Raw genomic sequence first — 25,721 nt, forward strand, 5'->3', positions numbered from 1 at the left:
TTTTTTTGATGGTAAGTTTTTTGAGTTCTTCATATATTCCGGATATTAATCCTCTCAGAAGAGTAAGTAGCAAAGATTTTCTCCTAATCTATAGGTTCTCTCTTCACATTCTTAATTGTTTCTTTGCTGTGCAGAAGCTTTTTAATTTGATGCCATCCCACTTATCAATTCTTGGTATTATTTTCTGAGCTTTAGGAGTCCTGTTGAGGAAGTCATTACCTCATCTGTATGTTGGAATGTTGACTGTATGTTTTCTTTTGGAGCTGCAAAGTTTCTGTTCTAATTTCTTGGTCTTTGATCCATTTTGAGTTGACTTTTGTGTAGGGTGAGAGAGAGAGGGATCTAGTCTTATTCTTCTACATATGGAAAACCAGTTTCCCCATGGTTCTGGGGATGGAGCACAGGGTCTTGTATATGCTAACAATGCCCTACCACTAAGTTACATCTCCAGCTCCACAGTCTGGGTCTTATTAATGGATGATGGGGTTAAAGAAGAATTTGGGAATTAGAGAACAAAAAACACTGCAGGAAAATGGAAGGGGTAGAAAGGTGGTCAAGTGCAGCCTGGAGAGCCCAGGCTAGAAGCCTGGAAGTCTTGGGTTTTAACCAGGGCTTCATTGCTTGAAACTTTGGGACTTGAAACAAGTTTCGTCAACCTCCTGCAGCCTTCGATTCTGTATGGGGATAATGATAACAACTTTATCTACCTCATAAAGTTGTTTTAAAGGAAAACTGTGACTCTGCCAGGTCTAGCACAGGGTCTTGCACAGAGTAAGAACTTATAAATGATAACTGTGGTCATAATAGTGCCTTCCATTTATAATTTTATGATTGGCCGTTTCACAAATTATGTTGCATGATTTTATATAGTTTTAGGAATAATTTCATTAAAAAAATTACATAGAGTAAAATTGACTTTTTTTGGCACACAGTTTTATGAGTTTTAACTTCTGCCTAGAATCATGTAATCAGCATCATAATCAGGATACAAAACTTTCATCGCCTCTACAGATAGTTTTAATTATTATTTTTAATGGTGTATATAATTATACAAATTAGGAGATTTATGATGCTGTATTTGTCTATGCACATAATTTGATCAATCTTATTCCCAAATACCTTCCCTTCCCCTCCCTTTCTCCCTATCCTATCCATTTGCTCTACTTTACTGATCTCCTTTCTGATATTATTATTTTAATTAGTGCATTATAATTACATATGTAAGTGGAATTCACTATGGTATATTCATACATGGACATAGCATAATTTGGTAGATTTCATTCCCCAGTATTTCCCCATGCCCTCCCCTTTTCTCTCCTTTTCAATCCTTTTTTTTTTAATTTTTAGTTGTCAGTGGACCTTTATTTATTTAGTTTTTATTTATTTATATGCAGTGCTGAGAATTGAACCCAGTGCTTTACACATGCTAGGCAAGTGCTCTACCATTGAGCCACAACCCAGCCCTCAATGCCTTTCTTTTACTCTATTGGTCTCCCTTCTATTTTTGTGAATAAAATTTTCTATTTTATATATATATATAAATATATATATTATATATTATAATAATATTATAATATATAATATATATAATTTAAACAACATGTACATAATGTAAATGACAGATATGATTCACATACTATAAATTCACCTTTTAAGGTATACATTTCAGTGGTTTTTAGCATACACAGTGTTATGTAACCATTGCTACTAATTTCAAAACATTTTATCACAAGAAGAAACCTCATATTTGTTAGCAATCACTTCCCATTCCTGCCTGCCTAGCTCCTGGCAACTACTAATCGACTTTATTTTGAATATTTCATATAAATAGAGTCATACAATATGTAGTCTTTTGTGACTGATTTCCTTCATTTATTTATCCATGTTGTAGCACATATCAATTATTTTATTCCTTTTTTACTGATGAATGATAATTCCTCATGAATGATAATTCCTCAGTATTATTTATGTAGATACCACATTTTGCTTATCAATTTGTCAGCTAATGGACATTTGTGTTGTTTCACCTTTTGGCCATTATGGATAATAATGCTGCTATCATATACCAGTTTTTGTGTGGATGCATGCTCTCATTTCTCACCATAGATACCTAGGATTGAAATTGTTGGGTTATATGGTAACTTTGCTTAACATTTTTTTTTGTGTGTGTATGGTGCTGGGGATTGAACCTGGGGCCTTGTGCATGCAAGGCAAGCACCCTACCAACTGAGTTATATCCCCAGCTCCTCTGCTTAACACTTTGAGGAATTGAGAAACTGTTTTTCAAAGTCACCACACCATTTTGAATTTCAGTATGCCATGGATGAGTGTCCAACTTCTTCATATCCTACCCACCGGTTCTCTTTCTTTTCACTCTCTTTTTAAATTGTTTGTTCTATTTAGTTATTCATGATAGTAAAAATGCATTTTGATTCATTGTACACAAATGGGGTACAACTTTTCATTCCTCTGGTTGTAGATTCACACCATTCATGTAATCTTACATGTACATAGGGGTAATGATGTTTGTCACATTCCACCATCTTTCCTTCCTCCCCTCTCCTCCCCTCATTTTCCTGTACATAATCCAACATTCCTTCACTTATGCCCCACCCCCGCTTATGTATCAGCATTTGCTTATCAGAGAAAATATTTGGCCTTTCTACCCACCAATTCTTCATATCAATATCAATATCATCATTCTATTTTAGCTATCCTGATAGGTGTAAAGTGATATTCTGCTGTGGTTTTGATTTCTGTCTTCTTGAAGACTACTGATGAACTTTCATACGTTCATTGGCTATTCATGTATCTTTGAAGAAATTTCTAAACCTTTTACTCATTTTGTGATTGGGTCATTTTATTATTGAGTTGTTAAGAGTTCTTTACAGATCTTAGATAAGTACCTTATCAGATCTATGATTTGTCAATAGCTTTTTCCCATGCTATGGGTTGTCTTTTCACTTTATTGATGATACTCTTTTTCTTTTTTTCTGACTGGGATTGAACCTGGGGTCTTGTATATACTTGGCACATGCTCTACCACTGTGCTATCCCCCATTCCTTTTTATCTTTTTTTTTTTTTTTTTTTGAGACAGGGTCTCTCTAAGTTGCCCAGGGTAGCTTTGAACTTGATATACTACCTCACTCTCTCCAGTAGCTGGAATTACAGGCATGTACCCCACATCCAGCATTGGATGGTACTCTTTGAAGCACGAAAGTTTTAATTTTAATGTAGTTCGATTTGTCTGTTTTTCTCATTGTTGTTTTTGTTGTTGCATATGCTTTTGGTGTTATTTGTAAGGAGCTATGCTTAATCCAAGGTCACAAAGATTTACTCCTAGGTGTTTTCTTAAGAGATTTAGAGTGCTAACACTTACTTTTCAATGTGTGGTCCATTTTAAATTAAAAAAAAATTTATATATGGTTGTAATAAGGATGCAAATTCATTCTTTTATATGTGGATATCTAGTTGTCCAGGACCATTTACTGAGAAGGCTGTTCTTTCCCAGAGGAATTGTCTTGGCACTCTTATCAAGCATACTGTACATTAGGGTTTATTTCTGTATTCTCAATTTTATTCCATTTATCTATATTTATAACCTTATTGTCTCTACCATTCTGTTCTCAATACTGTACTTTATAGAAGTTTTGAAATTAAGAAGTATGAGTCCTCCAACTTTGTTCTTATTTTTCAAGATTATTGGGGCTATTCTGAGTCCCTTACATTTACGTATTTTATTTATTATTTATTTTATTAAAATATTTTTATTTTTATAGACATTTTGATTCATTGTACACAAATAGGGAATAACTTTCATTAATGGTGGTATACAATGTATATTCACACCATTCATGTAATCATACATATATATATAGGGTAATACTGTCTGCTTCATTCTACTGTATTTCCATCCCCACCCCCCCCACCCCTTTTTCCTCTACACCATCCAAAGTTCTTTATTCTTCTCTTCCCCTTGCCACCCCCCTCCATTATACATTGTCACGCACCTTATCAGAGAAAACATTTGGCCTTTGGGTTTTTGGGCTTGGCCTATTTCACTTAGCATGATATTTTCCAACTTCATTCATTTACCAGTAAATGTCATAATTTTATTCTTCTTTATGGCTGAGTAATATTCCATTGTGTATATGTGCCACAGTTTCTTTATCCATTCATCAATTGAAGGGCATCTAAGTTGGTTCCACAATCTAGCTATTGTGAATTGAGCTGCTATGAACATTGATGTGGCTGCATCACTGTAGTATGCTGATTTTAAGTCCTTTGGTATAAACCGAGGAGTGAGACAGCTGTGTCAAATGGTGAGTCCATTCTAAGATTTCTGAGGAATCTCCATACTGCTTTCCAGAGTGGCTGCACTAATTTGCAACTCCAGCAGCAACGTATGAGTGTGCCATTTTCCCCACATCTACGCCAACACTTATTATTGCTTATGTTCTTGATAATAGCCATTCTAATTGGAGTTAGATGAAATCTTAGGGTGTTTTTAATTTGCATTTCTCTAATTACTAGGGATGATGAGCAGTTTTTCATATTTTTGTTGATCACCTGTATATCTTCTTCTGCGAAGTATCTGCCCATTTCCTTAGCCCATTTATTGATTGGGTTCTTTGTATTTTGGGTGTAAAGTTTTTTAAGTTCTTTATAAACTGTGATGAGTGCTCTGTCTGAAGTGTGTGTAGAAAAGATTTTCTCCCACTCTGTAGGCTCTCTTTTCACACTGTTGATTGTTTCCTGTGCTGAGAAAAATTTTTGGTTTGAATCTATTCTATTTATTGATTCTTGCTTTTATTTCTTGTACTATGGGGGTCTTGTTAAGGAAGTCTGGTCCTAAGCCAACAGGATGGAGATTAGGGGCCTACTCTTTCTTCTATTTGGTGAATGGTCTCAGGTCTAATTCCTAGATCTCTGATTCATTTGAGTTGAGTTTTGTTTTGAGTGAGAGAGAGGGTTTTAGTTTCATTTTACTGCATATGGATTTCCAGTTTTGCCAGCACCATTTGTTGAAGAGGCTATCTTTTCTCCATTGTAAGTTTTTGGCATGCTTGTCTAGTGTGAGGTTACTGTACTTATGTGGGTATGTCTCTGTGTCTTCTATCCTGTACCATTGATCTAGCTGTCTATTTTGGTGCCAGTACCATGCTGTTTTTGTTACTATTGCCCTATAATAGAGCTTAAATTCTGGTATTGTGATACCTCCTGCATCACTCTTCCTGCCCAGGATGCTTTGCTATTCTGGGTCTTTTGTACTTCCAGATGAATTTCATGATTGCTTTTTTCTGTTTCTATGAGAAATGTCATAGGGATTTTAATTGGAATTGCATTAAATCTGTATAGCACCTTTGGAAGTACGGCCATTTTGATAATATTAATTCTGCCTATCCAAGAACATGGGAGATCTTTCCATTTTCTAAGGTCTTCTTCAATTTCTTTCTTCAATGTTTTGTAGTTTTCATTGTAGAGATCTTTTACCTCTTTGGTTAGATTGATTCCCAAGTATTTTTTTTTTTTTTGGAGGCTATTGGTAATGGAGTTGTTTCCTCATTTCCTTTTCAGATGTTTCATTGCTTATATATAAAAATGCTTTACATTTATGCATGTTGATTTTATATTCTGTTATTTTGATGAATTCATTTCTGAGGTCTAGAAGTTTTCTGGAGTAGTCTTTTGGATCCACTAAATACAGAATCATGTCATCAGCAAATAGTGACAGCTTAAGTTCCTCTTTTCCTGTTCGTATCCCTTTAATTTCTTTAGTCTGCCTAATTGCTCTGGCTAGAGTTTCGAGGATAATGTTGAATAAAAGTGGTGAAAGAGGGCATCCCTGTCTTGTTCCCGTTTTTAAAGGGAATGTTTTCAGTTTTTGTCTATTAAGAATGATGTTGGCCATGGTCTTAGCATAAATAGCCTTTACAATATTCAGATATGTTCCTACTATCCCTATTTTTACTAGTGTTTTGAGCATGAAGGGATGTTGTATTTTGTCAAATGCTTTTTCAATGTCACTTAAAATAACCTTATGATTCTTATTTGTAAGTCTATTGACATGATGGATTATGTTTATTGATTTATGGTTGTTAAACCATCCTTGCATTCTAGGGTTGAACCCCACTTGATTGTGGTGCACAATTTTCTTAATATGTTTTCGGATACAGTTTGCTGGTATTTTGTTAAGGATCTTTGCTTCTATATTCATCAAGGATATTGGTTTAAAATTTTCTTTCCTTGATGTGTCTTTGCCTGGTTTGGGTATGAGGGTGATATTAGCTTCGTAGAATGAGTTTGGTAGGGTTCCCTCCTTTTCTGTTTCCTGGAATACTTTGAGAAGTATTGGAATGAGTTCTTCTTTGAAGGTCTTGTAGAACTCGGCTAAAAATTCGTCTGGTCCTGGGCTTTTCTTGGATGGTAGGCTTTTGATGGCTTCTTGTATTTCATTGCTTGATATTGATCTGTTTAAATTGTGAAGGTCCTCCTGGTTCAGTTTGGGAGCTGCATATGTCTGTAGAAATTTGTCGATGTCTTCGGTATTTTCTATTTTGTTGGGATATAGATTTTCAAAGTAGCTTCTCATTATGTTATGTATCTCAGTGGTGTCTGTCGTGATATTTCCTTTTTCATCACGAATTTTAGTAATTTGAGTCTTCTCTCTCCTTCTCTTCACTAGTGTGACTAACGGTTTGTCTATTTTGTTTACTTTTTCAAAGAACCAACTTTTTGTTTTATCAATTTTTTGATTTGTTTCTTTTGTGTCAATTTCATTGATTTCAGCTCTGATTTTAATTATTTCCTGTCTTCTACTACTTTTGCTGTTTTTCTGTTCTTCTTTTCTAGGGCTTTGATCTGTAATGTTAGGTCATTTAGTTGTTGACTTTTCATTGTTTTCTTGAAAGTTCTCCATGCAATGAATTTTCCTCTTAGTACTGCTTTCATAGTGTCCCAGAGACATTGATATGTTGTATTGTCATTCTCACTTACCTCTAAGAATTTTTTTATCTCCTCCCTGATGTTTTCTGTTATCCATGTTTCATTCAATAGCATATTATTTATTTTCCAGGTGTAATATTCTGTTTTTTATTTTGTCATTGATTTCTAATGTCATTCCATTATGATCTGATAGAACACAAGGCAGTATCTCAATTTTTTTGCATTTCCTAAGGGCTGGTTTGTGGCATAACATATAGTCTATTTTTTTAAATTTTATTGTAAACAAATGGGATACATGTTGCTTCTCTGTTTGTACATGGCATAAAGGCATACCATTTGTGTAATCATATATTTACATAGAGTAATGTTGTTTGATTCATTCTGTTATTTTTTCTCTTTCCCCCACCCCTCCCACCCTCTTTTCCCTCTATACAGTGCTTCCTTCCTCCATACTTGCCCCCCTCCCTAACCCTAACTCTAACCCTAACACTAACCCTTCCCTCCCCCCATTATGTGTCATCATCCACTTATTAGCGATATCATGCATCCTTTGGCTTTTTGAGATTGGCTTATCTCACTTAGCATAATATTCTCCAATTTCATCCATTTGCCTGCAAATGCCATAATTTTATCATTCTTTATGGCTGAGTAATATTCCATTGTATACATATACCACAGTTTCTTTATCCATTCATCAATTGAAGGGCATCTAGGTTGGTTCCACAGTCTGGCTATTGTGAATTGAGCAGCAATGAACATTGATGTGGCTGTATCTCTGTAGTATGTTGATTTTAAAGTCCTTTGGGTATAGGCCAAGGAGTGGGATAGCTGGGTCAAATGGTGGGTCCATTCCAAGTTTTCTAAGGAATCTCCACACTGCTTTCCAGAGTGGCTGCACTAGTTTGCAGCCCCCACCAGCAATGTATGAGTGTACCTTTCTCCCCACAATCCTCGCCAACACCCTGTTGTTGCTTGTATTCTTGATAATCGCCATTCTAATTGGGGTGAGATGGAATCTTAGGGTGGTTTTGATTTGCATTTCTCTTATTACTAGAGATGTTGAACATTTTTCCATATGTTTGTTGATTGCTTGTAGATCTTCTTCTGTGAAGTGTCTATTCATTTCCTTGGCCCATATGTCAACTGTATTATTTGAATTCTTGGAGTAGAGTTTTTTGAGTTCTTTATAGATTCTGGAGATTAGTGCTCTATCTGAAGTATGATTGGCAAAGATATTCTCCCACTCTGTAAGCTCTTTCTTCGCATTGCTGATAGTTTCCTTTTCTGAGAGAAAGCTTTTTAGTTTGAATCTATCCCAGTGGTTGATTCTAGCTTTTATTTCTTGTGCTATGGGAGTCCTGTTAAGGAAGTCTGATCCTAGACCAACAAGGTGAAGATTTGGACCTACTTTTTCTTCTATAATCTGCAGGGTCTCTGGTCTGATTCCGAGGTCCTTAATCCATTTTGAGTTTAGTTTCGTGCATGGTGAGAGATATGGGTTTAGTTTCATTCTGTTGCATATGGATTTCCATTCTCCCAGCACCATTTGTGAAGAGGCTATCTTTTCTCCATTGCATATTTTTGGCCCCTTTGTCTAGTATGAGAAAATTGTATTTATTTGGGTTTGTGTCCGTGTCCTCTATTCTGTACCATTGATCTACCTTTCTATTTTGGTACCAATACCATGCCGTTTTTGTTACTATTGCTTTGTAGTAGAGTTGAAGATCTGGTATTGCAATACCCCTGTTTCACTCTTCCTGCTAAGGATTGCTTTAGCTATTCTGGGGTTTCTTATTCTTCCAGATGAAGTTCATAATTGCTTGCTCTATTCTGTAAGGTACTCATTGGGATTTTAATTGGAATTGCATTGAATTTGTATACCACTTTAGGTAGTATGGCCATTTTGACAATATTAATTCTTCCTATCCAAGAACATGGAAGATCTTTCCATCTTCTAAGGTGTTCTTTAATTTCTTTCTTTAGTGTTCTGTAGTTCTCATTGTAGAGGTCTTTCACCTCTTTTGTGGGATTGATTCCCAAGTATTTTATTTTTTTTCGAGGCTATTGTGAATGGGGTAGTTTTCCTAATTTCTCTTTCTGAAGATTCATCACTTATGTATAAAAATGCATTGGATTTATGAGCATTGATCTTGTAACCTGCTACTTTACTAAATTCACTTATGAGTTCTAAGAGTTTTCTGGTGGAATTTCCAGGTTCCTCTAAATATATGATCATGTCATCAGCGAACAGGGATAGTTTGAGTTCTTCTTTTTCAATTCGTATCCCTTTAAATGTCTTTGGTTTGTCTAATTGCTCTGGCTAGAGTCTCAAGAACGATGTTGAAAAGAAGTGGTGAAAGAGGGCATCCCTGCCTTGTTCCAGTTTTTAGGGGGAATGCTTTCAGTTTTTCACCATTTAGAATGATATTAGCCATGGGCTTAGCATAAATGGCCTTTACAATGTTAAGGAATATTCCCACTATCCTTATTTTTTCTAGTGTTTTAAGCATGAAGGGGTGCTGTATTTTACCAAATGCTTTTTCAGCATCTATTGAAATAATCGTGTGATTCTTGACTTTAAGTCTATTGATATGGTGAATGACATTTATTGATTTCCGGATGTTGAACCAACCTTGCATCCCTGGGATGAAACCCACTTGATCATGGTGCACTATCTTTTTAATATGTTTTGTATGCGATTTGCTAAAATTTTGTTGAGAACTTTTGTGTCGATGTTCATTAAGGATATTGGTCTGAAATTTTCTTTCCTTGATGAGTCTCTGTCTGGTTTAGGTATCAGTGTGATATTGGCTTCATAGAATGAGTTTGGGAGGGTTCCCTCCTCTTCTATTTTATGTAATACTTTGAGAAGTATTGGAATGAGCTCTTCTTTAAAGGTTTTGTAGAACTCGGCTGAGAACCCATCTGGTCCCGGACTTTTCTTTGTTGGTAGGCTTTTGATGACTTCTTCTATTTCAGAACTTGAAATTGGTCTATTTAAATTGTGTATGTCCTCCTCGTTCAGTTTAGGCAATTCATATGTCTCTAGAAACTTGTTGATGTCTTCGAAATTTTCTATTTTGTTGGAGTATAGATTTTCAAAATAGCTTCTAATTATGTTTTGTATTTCAATCCTGTCTGTTGTGATATTTCCTTGTTCATTCCGAATTTTAGTGATTTGGGTTTTCTCTCGTCTTCTCTTTGTTAGTGTGGGTAAAGGTTTATCAATTTTGCTCATTTTTTTGAAGAACCAACTATTTATTTTGTCAATTTTTTGTATTGTTTCTTTGTTTCAATTTCATTGATTTCATCTCTGAGTTTAACTATTTCCTGTCTTCTACTACTTTTGGTGCTGTTCTGTTCTTCTTTTTCTAGGGCTTTGAGCTGTAGTGTTAGGTCGTTTATTTGTTGAGTTTTACTTCTTTTATTAAAAGCGCTCCATGAAATAAATTTCCCTCTAAGTACTGCTTTCATAGTGTCCCAGAGATTTTGATATGATGTTTCTTTGTTTTCATTCACCTCTAAGAATTTTTTAATTTCCTTCCTAATATCTTCTGTTATCCATTCATCATATAATAGCATATTGTTTAATCTCCAGATGTTGGAATAGTTTCTGTGTTTTACTCTTTCATTTATTTCTAACTTCAATCCATTATGATCTGATAGAATACAAGGCAGTGTCTCTATCTTCTTGTATTTGCTAACATTAGCTTTGTGGCATAATATATGGTGTATTTTAGAGAAGGATACATGTGCTGCTGAGAAGAAAGTGTATTCGCTCTTGGTTGGATGGTATATTCTATAAATGTCCGTTAAGTCTAAATTATTGATTGTGTTATTGAGATCTATGGTTTCTTTGTTCAATTTTTGTCTGGAAGATCTGTCGAGTGGTGAGAGAGGCATGTTAAAATCACCTAGTATTATTGTGTTATGGTCTATTTGGTTTCTGGAATTGAGAAGGATTTGTTTGACATACATGGATGAGCCACTGTTTGGGGCATAGATGTTTATGATTGTTATATCTTGCTGATTTATGCTTCCCTTAAGCAGTATGAAATGACCTTCTTTATCCCTTCTGACTAACTTTGGCTTGAAGTCTACATTGTCTGAAATGAGGATGGATACTCCAGCTTTTTTGCTGAGTCCATGTGCATGGTATGTTTTTCCCCATCCTTTCACCTTTAGTCTATGGGTATCTTTTTCTATGAGGTGAGTCTCTTGTAGGCAACATATTGTTGGATCTTTCTTTTTAATCCAATCTGCCAGTCTATGTCTTTTGATTGATGAATTCAGGCCATTAACATTCAGGGTTATTATTGAGATATGATTTGGTTTCCCGGTCATTTGGTTCTTTTTTTAAATTTTATTTATTTATTTGTTTGACACAACTTGGTTCCTCCTTTATTTGACAATTCCTTTAGGGTAATTCCTCCCTTTGCTGATTTGCTTCTTTGTTTTTCATCTCTTCCTCATGGAATATTTTGCCGAGAATGTTCTGTAATGCTGGCTTTCTTTTTGTAAATTCTTTTAGCTTTTGTTTATCATGGAAGGATTTTATTTCATCGTCAAATTTGAAGGTAAATTTTGCTGGGTATAAGATTTTTGGTTGGCATCCATTTTCTTTCAGGGCTTGAAAAATGTTGTTCCAAGCCCTTCTAGCTTTTAGGGTCTGGATTGAAAAATCTGCTGATATCCGTATTGGTTTCCCCCTGTTTGTAATTTGGTTCTTTTCTCTCACAGCCTTTAAAATTCTGTCTTTATTTTGTATGTTAGGTATTTTCATTATAATGTGCCTTGGTGTGGGTCTGTGGTAATTTTGTGTATTTGGAGTCCTATAAGCCTCTTGAACTTGATTTTCCATTTCATTCTTCAGATTTGGGCAATTTTCTGATATTATTTCATTGAATAGATTGTTCATTCCTTTGGTTTGTTTCTCTAAGCCTTCCTCAATCCCAATAATTCTTAAATTTGGCCTTTTCATGATATCCCATAGTTCTTGTAGATTCTGTTCATGATTTCTTACCATCTTCTCTGTTTGTTCAACTTTGTTTTCAAGGTTAAATATTTTGTCTTCAATGTCTGAGGTTCTGTCTTCCAGGTGTTCTATCCTACTGGATATGCTTTCTATGGAGTTCTTAATTTGGTTTATTGTTTCCTTCATGTCAAGGATTTCTGTTTTTTTTTTTTCATTATCTCTAACTCTTTATTGAAATGATCTTTTGCTTCCTGTATTTGCTCTTTTAACTGTCGATTGGTGCGATCATTCAATGCCTGCATTTGCTCTTTCATCTCATCATTCAGTGTGTGCATTTGCTCTTTCATCTCATCATTTGCTTCCCTGATCATTTTAATTATGTACATTCTGAACTCCTTTTCTGTCATTTCTTCTGCCATGCTGTCATTGTGTTTTATTGATGTAACATCTAGATTTGTTTGCAGCATTTTCTTTCCTTGTTTTCTCATATTGTTCAGGTATCAGTGGACCGCTGAGATATTGTAGGTTTCCTCTATTGACTTACAATGTCCCTGAAGATTTCTATATATATCCCCTCTTAGCCTTCAGTAGGCTGAAGTCTTGGAGGAAGTTGATAATGCGGTGCTCCACAAGGAAGCTGCCTCTCTAGGAGTGGTGGCCTTCAGGTGGGGTATATTCCGTGCTAGTGGGCAGAGGTGCCTCCACTTGTTGACCAATGGTCATCCAAAGGGGAACTAGGCTGCGGGCTGAGGCAACGCCTGTTTGGGCCTGTGTCTCTGGTGTTACCGTCCCTGTGGGGAAACCTCACCCGGCAGGGAAGACTCACCCGGTGGGGAGGTCTCGTTGGTCAGTTCCCTCCTAGAGATTCCCCTCAATTTACAGCTACCGCCTGGGCTGGGCTGCCTTCCTCTGCAAAGTTCCCAGGGGCCCGGCCCTTCCTCCTGGGCCTGGGAGCCTCACCCTTCGCAGATGAATCTCCTTAGGCTGCCCCTCCTCAGAGAATCTGCCCGCAGTCCTGGAACCTTCGCTGCGCCCCTAAGCGTGTCTCTGTGGGGCTCTTCCACCAAGAAGCCTCCTAGATCCTGGAACCCTGCTGTGCACCTAATTGCCTGGCTATGTGGCCCCTCCTCTGAGCAGCCACCTGGGGCCCCGTACAATCGCTCTGAGTCCCAGAGACCCGCCACACACCTCTTCCTCCAGACAGCTGCCCAGTATTCCGGTGCGGTCACTAGGAGTCCAAGCAACTCACTGCGTGCCTCCTCCCACCAACCACCCGTAGCCCTGAGTAATCAATCACTCTGAGTCGAAATGACCCTCCCCGTTCCTCCTCCTCCTCCTTGTAACCCCCCGGGTGTTCAGGAGCGGTCGCTCTTAGTGGCTCTGAATCCACGTGACCCGCTGCATGCGTCCCCTGGGCAACCGCCCGGAGCTCTGGTGCGGCCACTCGAGACCAAGCGACCCACCGCGCTTCTCCTCCAGGCAGCCCCCCTGTGTTCAGGAGTGGTTGTTTTAAGTCCAAACAACTCACCAATTGCCTTCTCCTCTGAGCAGCTGCCTGGAGCTCTAATGCAGTCACTGCGAGTCCAAATGACCCGCCGTGCTCCTCCTCCTCCTCCTCCTACTCCTCCGGGCAGGCCCCAGTGTTCAGAAGTGGTCTGAGTCCAAACAGCTCGCTGCGCGGCTTCTCCTCTGGCAACCGCCTGTAGCTCTGGTATAGCCACTCCGAATCCAAGCAGCCACGCTCCTCCTCCTCCTCCTCACGGCAGGCCCCGGTGTTCTGAGTCCATACAGCTCTCCTCGCCGCTCCTCCCCTGGGCAGCCACCAGAGCCCCAGTGGTTGTTCTGAGTCCCAGCGCTGTGTTGAGCGGCCTCCTTTGCGACGCTCCCAGTTGTCCGAGTTCACTGCTCCAGCGGGGGGAAGGGGTGTCTCGCCGGCAGCTCTACTTCACAAAGTTCCCTGCGTTCCGGGACTACTGTCCCATCCGGGACGCCTCCCCTACGGGAGAGACTCACCCGGCTGCTTTGAGTTGGTCCCAAGTCTCTCAATATCTCCTCTTTTGAATCCTGAGTCCTGGAGCAACATGAAATGCAGCCACCCTCTAGGCCGCCATCTTGAAACCTTCCCATATGGTCTATTTTTGAGAAGGTTCCATGTGCTGCTGAGAAGAAAGTGAATCTGCTCGTTGATGGATGGAATGTTCTATATATGTCTATTAAATCTAGGTTATTGATTGTGTTATTGAGTTCTATGGTTTCTGTGTTTAGTTTTTGTTTGGAAGATCTATCCAGTGTTGGCAGTGGTGTGTTAAAGTCACCCAGAATTATTGTGTTGTGGTCTATGTAATTCCTGAAATTGAGAAGGATTTGTTTGATGTACAGGGATGCACCGTTGTTTGGGGCATAAATATTTACTATCTTTATGTCTTCCTGATTTATGGTTCCCTTAAGCAGTATGAAATGTCCTTCTTTATCCCTTCTGACTAACTTTGACTTGAAGTCCACTTTTATGAAATAAGGATGGAAATCCCCGCTTTTTACTGAGTCCGTGTGCATGGTAATTTTTTCCCATCCTTTCACCTTTAGTCTGTGAATGTCTTTTTCTATGAAATGAGTCTTTTGAAGGCAGCATATTATTGGGTCTTTCTTCTTAATCCATTCTGCCATTGTATGTCTTTTGATTGATGAGTTTAGGCCATTAACATTCAGGGTTATTATCAAGATATGATTTGTATTCCCAATCATTTGAGCTTATTTTTGGATTTTAATTTGCCTTGGTTTCTCCTTTAAATGGATTTTTCTTTAATGTAGTTCCTCCCTTTGCAGACCTACATTGTTGTTTTTCATTTCCTCTTCATGGAATATTTTGTTGAGAATATTCTGGAGTGCAGGCTTTCTATATGTAAATTCTTTTAACTTTTGTTTATCATGGAAGGATTTTATTTCATCTTCAAATCTGAAGGTTAGTTTTGCTGGGTATAGGATTCTTGGTTAGCAACCATGTTCTTTCAGAGCTTGAAATATGTTGTTCCAGGCCCTTCTAGCTTTTAGAGTCTGGGCTGTGAAATCTACAGATATCCGTATTGGTTTCCACCTATATGTAATCTGATGCTTTTCTCTCACAGCCTTCAAATCCTATCTTTATTTTGTATGTTAGGCATTTTCATTATAATGTGCCTTGGTGTGGATCTGTTGTGATTTTGTGCATTTGGTGTTCTGTAAGCCTCTTGTAATTGATTTTCCATTTCATTCTTCAGGCTTGGGAAATTTTCTGGTATTATATCATTGAATAGGTTGTTTATTCCTTTGGTTTGTATCTCAGTGCCTCAATCCCGAAAATTTTTAAATTTGGTCTTTTCATGATGTCCCGTAGTTCTTGGGGTTTCTGTTCATGATTTCTTACCATCTTCTCTGTTTGGGCAACTTTATTTTCAAGATTAAATATTTTGTGTTCATTGTCTGAGGTTCTGTCTTCCAAGTGGTCTAATCTGCTGGTGATGCTTTCCATTGAGGTTTTTATTTGGTTTATTGTGTCCTTCATTTCAAGGATTTCCATTTGGTTTTTTTTTTTTTTTTTTTTTTTTTTTGAGAATCTCTATCTCTTTGTTAAAATGATCTTTTGCTTCCTGCAGTTGCTCTTTCAACTGCTTATTGGTGTTATCATTCATTGCCTGCATTTGCTCTCTTATCTCATCCTTTGCTTCATGAATCATCTTAATCATGTATTATCTGAAGTCCTTTTATGACATTTCTTCTACCATACTGTCATTGGATTCTATTAATATAGATTTGTTTGGATCATTTTCTTCCCTTGTTTTTTCATGTTGTTTATGTATCTTCCCCTCTAGCAGTGCAGATCTGGGGTATTGACTATTTCCCCCTATAGGCTTTTAGTGACCCTATAGGTTTGCGAAAACTTTTCTTTAAGTGGGAGATCAATATTAGCTGTTCCCAGTTCAGATGGTATGCAATCCTAGACCAAATAGCCCCTATGAGAACATTAACAATATTGTCATAATAAACAGAATGAGTTCAATTATTATCTTTAGTATAACAAACAGATTTGCAATAAGGTCTGCAGTTTCTAATGAAGGACAAAGAGGATGGGAAGGGGTATAGGATGTAGCTGTTAATGGGATAAGAAAAGAATATATAGAAGTTCTAGATCACAGAAAGAGTGAGAGTGTAATCAAAAGAAGTTGGTTGTTAGCATCAAAAAGGGGAAAGAGACTCTGAGGAAACAGGTAAACAAAAGGAAAAGAGAGGGAGAAAAGTAAAGAAATAAAAACAAAATTTTTCAATAAGGAGAAAAAAGAAAATCTACACTATAACAGTCATATAGTATTCAAACCTCTCGGTCTTCAGTAGCCTGATGCTACCTGACAATGAGCTTCCAGTCTCCAGCAGGTGTCTCAGGATGGGATTTGCCCCACTTAAAGATTAGAGCTCCCACTTCCAGGATTATCCAAGATGGCTGCTCTGGCTTCCAAATGTGTTGGCAGATGGGGAGCTGCAGCTCAGGGTGTGGGCGTGGTCGGCTGGAGGTCCTGGAGGGAAGCGGGGCACAGTTAGTAGGTCTGGGGGTCTTGGTGGTAGGGCACAGTCAGTAGGTCTGGGGGTGTTGGTGGTGAGGAGTAGTCAGTCTATTTGAGGGCCCCAGAGGCAGGGTGTGATGGATTAGGCTGAGGGATCCTGGAGATGGGGCTCAGTCAGTCTGGCCAGGGGTCCTACAGGGCCTGGCTGTTGTCTCAAAATGGCAGCAGCCACGTGTAACCAAACCTGCAGGTACTGTGACAGTGAACTCCCAGGCAACAGCAGGCAGCTGGCGCTCCACTGGCACTCTGCGGTCAGTTTGCAGACTGCTGTTGGACGATCAGCAGGTGAACCTCAGGTGGTGGTTGAGGGATAGGGGAAAGGCAGCAATGGACAGGCGAGGCAGGCAATGGCGGATGATAAGTGCCTTACAGTGAGCAATCTGCACTCAAAAAGGCGTCGATATGCTGACAGACCTCAGGTGATCGTAGTAGACAAATGGGGTAAACATCAGGGGATCGATAAGCAGTAAAAACTGCCTCACCAAGAAACAGACATCCTTTGCATGGGACCCGAGTTATGGAGGGACAAGGAACGCAGCCTTCCTCTAGTCCACCATCTTGGATCCCCCATTTACATATTTTATGATTTTAGTACCAGTTTGTCAGTTTCTGGAAAAAAAGTAAATGGGATTTCAGGGTTAGGGTTGTGGCTCAGTGGTACAGTGCTTGCCTAGCATGTGTGAGGCACTAGGTTCAATCCTTAGCACCACAAAAAAATAAATAAAATAAAAGTACCATCTACAACTAAAAATACTTTTAAAAAAGTAAATGGTATTTCAATAGAAGTTGTTGAATCTACAGATCATTTTGAGGAATATTACCACTTTGGTAATATCAAACATTTTATATCCGGAACATGGAGTATCTTTCCATTTACTTAGGTGTTCTTTAATTTCTTGCAACAAGATTGTTGTTTTCAGGATGTTTCTTGCACTTCTTTTGTTAAATTTTCCTGTTTTTATTCTTTTTGATGCTGTTTTAAAATGGAATTGCTTTCTTAACTCATTTTCAGATTGTTCATTGCTCATGTGTAGAAACAGTTGGTTTTTTAATATCAATCTTGTTTTGTGTCCTACTCTATGTGAAGTTTTAACTTCAAGGGATGGGGTAGTAGTGGTGGGGGCAGTAGAGACTTCAGAAGTGTTTCTGATTGGGCCATGAAAGGTTCCTCTTGCATGCTATCTAGTCAAATAGGTCAGTGACAAAGCTATCATTTACTGAGCATCTACATTATGTACTATACTGAAATCTTCCCAATAGCTTTCCTTTGCTCTGATAACAAAACAAAACAAAACACCTAAAAACAAACAAAAAAATGAGAATCCTTAGCATGACATTGAAGGCCCAGGATGATTGGGCCTTTGTCCAGTCGTGACCCCCATCCCTCTCTTTTGTTCTCCTGGCCCTGTGTCCTACAGCCTCATTAACAATTTCAACTTTCTCTAAATTCCATTACCATGTTTCTTCCTGTCTTAAACTCTTCATTCATACTGTCTCTATTGCCTAGTCACTACTTCCCACTAGAAAAGGTAATTTTCTTCCTAGTAGAAGAAATTAAATTTTTCCAATGCTTATGAATTTCTGTCTCTCCTGCTAATAATGTCTGTTATTCACAACTGTGTTTTCATCACCTCAAGCAGCACCTGGCACATCACTGGAGTCCAGTAAAGGTAGTGGATAAACTCTGTGCGAGGCATTTTATATATATAAAATCTTCCTTGTCTTTATGATACACTTTACAAATGAGGAAACTAAAGCTTAACTAGGTAAACTAACCTAAGGCTGTATGACTAGCAAATGGCAGAGCAATGATTCTAGTAAGATATTTTGATTATTTTAATTTTAAATTAACCCCTCAAGGAGAGAAGTTCTCATTTCTTGATTTGTTTTCCAGTGGAGACTTTTCAGAAATTGCAGAGGGCAAAAGAGATTCTGACCAATGAAGAGAGTCGAGCCCGCTATGATCATTGGAGAAGGAGCCAGATATCGATGCCATTCCACCAGTGGGAAACTTTGACCGACTCAGTGAAAATGGTGGGTTTCTCTCTGGGAATGATGTAGTTCTGTGAGGCTCAGGCTGCTCATGGATTAGACTCATGAGTCATCTTAAAAGTTGTTATGGTTTGGATATGAAATGTTCTCCCAAGGACTCATGTCTTGAAGTTTTGGTCTCCATTGCAGCAATGTTCAGAAGTGGGGCTTTCGAAAAGTGGTTGAATCATGAGGTCAGCCACTCATTAGTGGATTAATCCATTGACTGCTGAAAGGACAACTGGGAAGTGGTGGAAACTGAAGGTAGGTGGGGCACTGTTGGAGGAAGTAGGTCACTGGGGGTGTGTATATCTCATTCCTGGTTCCTTCCTCTCTCTCTCTCTTTCTGCTTCCCAGCAGAACTGCCTAGGAGCCAGCTAAACATGGGCTGAAATCTCCGAAACTGTGATCTAAAATAAAGCCTTCCTTATTTAAGTTGTTTATATCAGGTATTTTGGTCATAATGATGAAAAGCTGGTTAACACAAGACTCAATATGCAATAGGATGGAGAAGACCAAGAAGGTGGTAGGGTCTGGGTTTAACTCAGTACTTGCAAAATCCTGCGAGAGGAAATTCAGAACAGAAGCAATCAATCAGAGCCAGAAGAGCCTGTGACTACATTTTTCAGTCTCTTTTGCTGTTTGTTTCAGTATATAAACTTCCTTATCATTTACACTTCATTTTATGAGTTCTAATAAATGTGCTTCTGAAGTTTCCCATATACTGAGTTTGGGATCATTATAAATTAATTTCCTCCATCTTTTTTGTTCATATAAGTTTGTTCTTTTTTCAAGGTTTATGAATCTATTAAAAAAAAACAGGATCCAATTAATCAAATAAAACTAAGTTATTCTTATCATACACTCTGGTGAATTATTGGACTTTAAACCATTGTGTTACTTTTCTTCATATCATTAAAAAACTACATATCAAAATAATCAAAGTAATAAGGTCTTGGGGTGTAACTCAGTGGTAGAGCTCATGCTTAGCATGTGCAAGGCCCTGGTTTCAATTCCCAGTACCCTAATAATTAAATAAATCACTATAATTACTACTATGTATTTATTTTGTTTACATTGATCTTTATACTATAAAGAAAAGTAATTTAAAAGAGTTGTATTCTTTTAGGCATGAATTCTTATCCAGTTTCTTTCCACTGGAATACTTCTCTGACTTAAGATTTTAAATGTAGAAATTACCTTATAGGCAAGTTTTCAGGGACACTTGTTGGAATTAGTCTATAAAGTGATTCACATCTCTTTATTTAGAGCCCTTCAGGGTTACATTTAGATTTTATTCTTTATAGTTTTTATTTTAAGAAGATTGAAGAAAATTCTTTTAAATAAAAGGCTTGTAATACTAAGGCAAGGTGTTTGAAATAATGGGAGAGAATAATGCAAAACTCAAAAAGTACTTTGTTAAAACCACTCTATATAAAATGTAAACTTTTTTTTCCATCTCATCTTGGAATGAGATGTATATTCCTATGAATTTGTTTAAGGTGATTTAATTATTTATGAGGGACTAACATATGCTTATTGTATTGCACAAAATAACTAGGGGAACCTTTCAAAAATAGTGGCTTAACTTCACATATTCAGAAATAAGGAGCTTCTCTTTTTCACTGTTTATATCCAAATTCCTTATTAACACTATTTAAATAAACATTGTTCTACTACCTCTGCACAGCCATATGTCCAGTTTCTTAAGTATGACACTCTAACTGTAACTGAATTAGTCACCCTTGCTATTCTAAAGCCTTCTGATTTATAGCTCATTTTTCTTGATAATTCACTCAACTGTCACTTAATTTTTAACAGCTGATATCAAACTTAGTTGTGAATTTTTCAAAACTCTTCTCTAAATTTCCGCTTTAATTTATGTTGCCAAAGTCTTTCCATTTAATACTAATTTCCTGTCTCCAAACACATCATTTCTGCTTTGAGTTTGTCTTAACCATGAATGGTTGGAGATCTTTCAATAATTAAATTTTAGATGTTACTGGTTGTGTCATTTATCTTATCAGCAAAGATGAAGTAGAATGCCAGGCTGACATTTGGTTTCAGATTTATTTTTATTAGTGGTACAAAAAGGATGAGATGCATATCCCTCTGCTTTTAAATCAGCAGTGATTTTTTTTTCTCATATGATCTTTTTTGTTTGGTTGAAAACTGGTTGTTTCTTCCTTTTTTTTCTCCTCCTCAGTGGACTTGGAATTTCCTATACTAAATTTCACCTGATGTGGAGTTTTACTGTTATTCTATTCATATATGAACATAGGAAAGACAGTAGAATCAATTGGACATAACTGTCCTTTGTCCTATATGACATGATGCAAAATTCCACATCATGTACAACTTCAAGAATAGGCTCCTAATTAGATTAAGTTATACTCCATGTGTGTATGACAAATATACTCTTCTGTCATGTATATCTAAAAACAACAAATTTTTAAAAATAAATAAAATAAAAATAAAATTAAATAATGAAATAAAATCTTGGTGTCATATTAAAAAAGACCCTGTCTCAAAATAATTTTAAAAAGCTGAAAAATATTATATATATGTTTATATACATATGTACATACATACATATATAGTGTATATACACTTACTAACACTAACTAAAAAAACATTAATAGCTAAATATATATGGCTATTTGTACATATACATATATATAGATATATTATACTTATGGATGGAGTTTCAGAGGTCTCAGTCCATAGCAGGCTGACTCCATTTTGGGGTGTTTGAGGTGAGGCAGAACATCATGGCAGAAGTTTGTGGTGGATTTGAGTGGCTCAGGACATGATCAGGAAGCAGAGAGAGCTTTCCTCACCAGGACAAAATACAAACCCCAAAGGCATGCCCCCAAAGGCCTACATCCTCCAGCCACACACTACCTGCCTTTTAATTACCACCCAGCTAATCCCTATGAGGTTAATTCACTGATTGGGTTAAGACTGTCATAACCCAATCACTTCACCTCTAAACCTTCTCGAATTGTTCACACATGAGCTTTGTGGGGGGACACCTATTATGTAACCAAAACATATGTAAATGGTTACAACCACTTTCAAAAACCTTGGTGGCATCTCTTAGAGATGGACATAAACTGTAGCTGTTTGTCAGTGATTTCATTTTTAGCCATGTACATTAAAGGAATTCCTACATATATTAAAAATGCAAAACAAAGTTAACAGCAGCATTATGTGCACACTGGAAACAATTCAAATATGTATCAATAATGAAAGGATAAATCCACTCAAATTGACAGTTAAAATCAACCATTATATATAATATATATAATACTTATGGATTTATATATATGTATAATGGTTAATTCACTCAAATTAACAGTCAATATCAACCGCTTTATGTATGTGTATATGTATATATATACACACATGTGGGTGGGTGGGTGTGTATACACACATAAATATATAATACTTATGAATTGATATATATAATGGTTAAAACTTTGGCATACAGAGAGCTATTTCTGCTTACTAATCATCATGCCTGAGCCACTCAACTCCACCACAAACTTTTGCCATGATGTTCTGCTTCACCTCAAGAGACCCCCCAAAATGGAGCCAGCCTTCTGTGGATTGAGACCTATGAAAACTGTGAGCCCCAAGTAAACTTTTCCTCTCTTAAATAAATAAATAAATTTATTTCACCTGATCTGTACATCACTCAGTAGACTTTCTATAATTTTCTTCTCTTTTCATTTTGTTCTAATCCTAAAAGATTAGAAGTGATTCTGCATGTGAGAGCCTCACCTTCCTCTGTAAGTTTGTTGTTGACACAGGGTCTTGCTGTGTGCTGAGACTGGTCTTGTACTCCCAGGCTCAAGTGATCCTTCCACCTCATCAGTATCCTCAGTGCTGGAACTATAGATGTAGTGCCTGCCTCTCTCTCTCTCTCTCTCTCTCTCTCTCTCTCTCTCTCTCTCTCGTGCTGGGGATCAAGCTCAGGGCTTTGTACTTGTTAGGCAAGCATGCTGCCCCTGAGCCACACCCCTGGCTCGCCAGCATCTCTGAAACATTTTAATGGTTGCTTTCTCTCTATGTGTATTTACTTTGTTTATCCTTTTACATTGATACAATGGAAAAATCAATAATGATTATTTATTGTTCATCACCTTATAGATCATTGTCTATCCTTTTGCAGATAAACATCACCATTAGGGTTTTGGCTTAGAAGCTATATAAGTGCCATTCTGACAATAAAACAGTTATAACTTTAGAATTTGAATTTCAGGTGAAAACTATATGTTTACTTGCCTCATACATATTATAGATTATTGAATCTCATAAAATGTCTTTTCTCCTGATGGTCAATCTTGTGTTTTATTTAAGCAGGATAATCCCTCTGGAAGGAAAAGCACAGGTTGAGAGCAATATTTGTCCTCATACCTACAGTGTAGGACAAATTGCAAGGTACTTTGTGGCATCACACACAGGATCATGTCTGATGACTCTCCTTTGGGAGAATTCCTCAAACAAGCCACAGTCATAGGTGGGATGCATTTCCACTACCCACAAGTGATAAAACTGATATACCCTCCACATATCAAGTCTGTCACTTGACTAGCCATTTCTCTTTTCCTTTTCTAGACATTGCTCCTGATAGTTTCATTTGTAAAAATATTTTAAGAATTCACCTAGATCAATGAATATGTTGGAAATTTAAATGTAGATATATTGTGTTGGTTTCAAACAGGGATGTGGGTGAGAGTTTCAGTAATCCAGGTCTTTGGGATCCTGGGAACTTGAAAACAGAACCTTTGTAGCTCAAAAAATTTGTAGAAATTAATCTTTGTCATCCAGGATGTGGATAGCTCTCTCTCTAGCTTCCAAATAGATGGCAGATTGGCTTTAGGACACCTACTGGAGAATAACTGTAGTGAAGTCACAGTCAATAAAACTCTGAGAAAAATTCTCATAAGCTGTTAAAACTGTTCCATGCCACATCAATTGCTATAAATTTTATAAGAAGCTAGTAGAAACACATTTTGGTGAATTGATCATTTGACAAATTGGTTGCTTCTGAGAGGACTTTTTGGGGCTTTCTGTCACCTTCACATGAACCTATTTGTCTGTTGGTTGTTTCTGGGTTAGGTGTCTTTGGGGTAGTCCAGTCAACCACAGATTACCTGGGAAGTTTCCTCCTACGCCCACATGGCTATAGTTTCTTCAGCCAGATGGGAAACAGTGTGCAATTCAATACCTTCTGGGCCTGTTCAACAGGCAATCTGTCCTAATTGGATGTTATCCAAAAGCAGATCAGGAATCACCAGGCAAGTAAGAAATTCACTCAAAGTGATCCAGGATAAAAAGAGCCAATTTTAGATAATTATTCAGCTGAGCTATAACACATCTGAGTCAGTTGTTTCTTTTTCTTATTTGTCCCAGTGTTTAATGGCATGTAGGTAAAAAAATTTTATTTGCCAAAGTTGAACAAGGTCTAGATTGTGAGAAAATGAGAGAGACTGATTTTCATTAAGGAAAACTGGTAAACAGGTTAATTTTTAAGGTAGAATAATAACAAACACTATCAGTTTCACAGATCTCAGGACTGGAGAACTTTGCACCTAGGCTTGGCTTCTGTTTTGTGTTAGTCCAGTCCATGTATGCACTGGCTTTTGGCCTTTTGCACTAAATTATTTTGCTGTACAGACTTCTTTGAGTATTTTTACTCTCTATCAACTGCTCTCATTTAACATTTTTATTGATGTTCATTCTATTTAAGTGAATCACTCCACAATAGACGAGGTTGCTTGATGGTAATGTTGTTCTAACTGGGTGCAGTGGCACACACCTGTAATTCCAGTGGCTCAGGAGGCTGAGGCAGAAGGATTGAAAGTTTGAGGTCAGCCTCAGCAATTTAGCAAAGCCCTACACAACTTAGCAAGAACCCTATCTTAAAATAAAATAAATAAATAAATAAAAAGATCTGGAGATGTAGCTCAGTGGAAAAGCACCTCTGGGTTCAATCCCCAGTACCATCCCCCACCACAATGTTGTTCTGTCTAGCTAATACCCTAATAGAGCTGAAAACTACACTCTAAATGCAGAAATGATTTGCAGGCTCTCTGTTCCAATAGGCCAGGTTGCTTAGCATCACTCTTGTGTTCACCCTTGATTGAACAAAAAGCATGAGAGGTACTTGTATATAAGGTTCGATATAGTTTGTATCTTTCTTCCGTGTATTTCTGTAATTGGGATTAGCAGTCATAGGGATCCAATGATAAAATATTTTATTCTAGTTTACTTGTAAAGGCAATGAGGAAGACATGTCTCATATATCTTTTTACTGAGGGCTCTCAAATCACTTACAATAAGTGAGTCATTACAGACCTTGGCATTTTGATTTTAAGAGAGAAACATCATGTACAGGCCACTTAGCCAACTTGTGACACAGTTCACATTTCCAGCTCTGTGGGCCCTAAAACCTTCAATTTCTTACTCTGTTTTTCAATAATCTTTCTAATATCCTTTCCCCTCTTGCAGAGGAAGCCACTGACCAGCCTTTTCTATTCTATGCAATGAAAAAACCAAAACAACCAAATAATAAACCCAAACCAACTAAAGCTAGATGAGTTTTTTTTTCTTTAACATTGAGGCCATTATTTTTTTTAAATAAACTTTTTAAAAAACAAAACCTACAGAGAAATGAATAACACCTGCATTTACAAGTCAGCAAATGGTCGTGAAGTGGTAACCATCCCAACTCATATACTGTTGGCACTCAGAAGCTCCTTTTTACAATCATAATTACATCTTAATTTTCAAATCTAGTTTTCTTCTAATTATATATATGTGTATATGTCATATTACATATATGTATATATTATTCTCACATAAAATATGAAAAATGCTGAAATAAAAATAAGTAACTTTACAATCCTGCTACGCAGGCATAACTCCAGATAACCTTTTGGTGCATTTCCTTCCATTTTTTTCCCCCATTAGTGTGAGTTGATTACACTAAATAGGGGCAATGTGTGCTTTATAGATGGTTCTTGGATCTTGGATCTTGGCATTGATTGGCCTTGGATTGGATATATATAGGGAAAAGAATTCAAGGTGATTCTTCCTTGTAGTTGAGAAGAGAGAAGCTGAAGGCGAATAAGTGACTTATTTGATTGGATTAGGGCATAGGGCTTGA

At 37.3% G+C, this 25,721-nt stretch overlaps 1 protein-coding gene and 1 long non-coding RNA gene across 4 annotated transcripts in view; both read left to right on the plus strand.

Annotated features, from left to right (window-relative positions):
* Positions 1 to 25,721, plus strand: part of LOC306658659 — a 73,191-nt gene that overhangs the window by 24,192 nt on the left and 23,278 nt on the right. The gene's annotated exons all lie outside the window — the stretch shown is intronic.
* The window catches only part of DNAJC12 (DnaJ heat shock protein family (Hsp40) member C12), a 51,728-nt gene that overhangs the window by 16,548 nt on the left and 9,459 nt on the right, over positions 1 to 25,721 (plus strand). For 2 of the 3 annotated variants that reach the window (XM_079135825.1, XM_079135826.1), the window contains exon 3: positions 18,408 to 18,547. In XM_079135825.1, the coding sequence (XP_078991951.1) occupies positions 18,408 to 18,547 (140 nt within the window). Of the gene's footprint in view, positions 1 to 18,407; positions 18,548 to 18,694; positions 18,809 to 25,721 lie in introns of all 3 variants that reach the window. The other variant, XR_013763108.1, reaches the window with a different exon arrangement.

The sequence above is a fragment of the Sciurus vulgaris genome (assembly GCF_902686455.1).
Source record: "Sciurus vulgaris genome assembly, chromosome: 4".
NCBI lineage: Eukaryota > Metazoa > Chordata > Mammalia > Rodentia > Sciuridae > Sciurus > Sciurus vulgaris.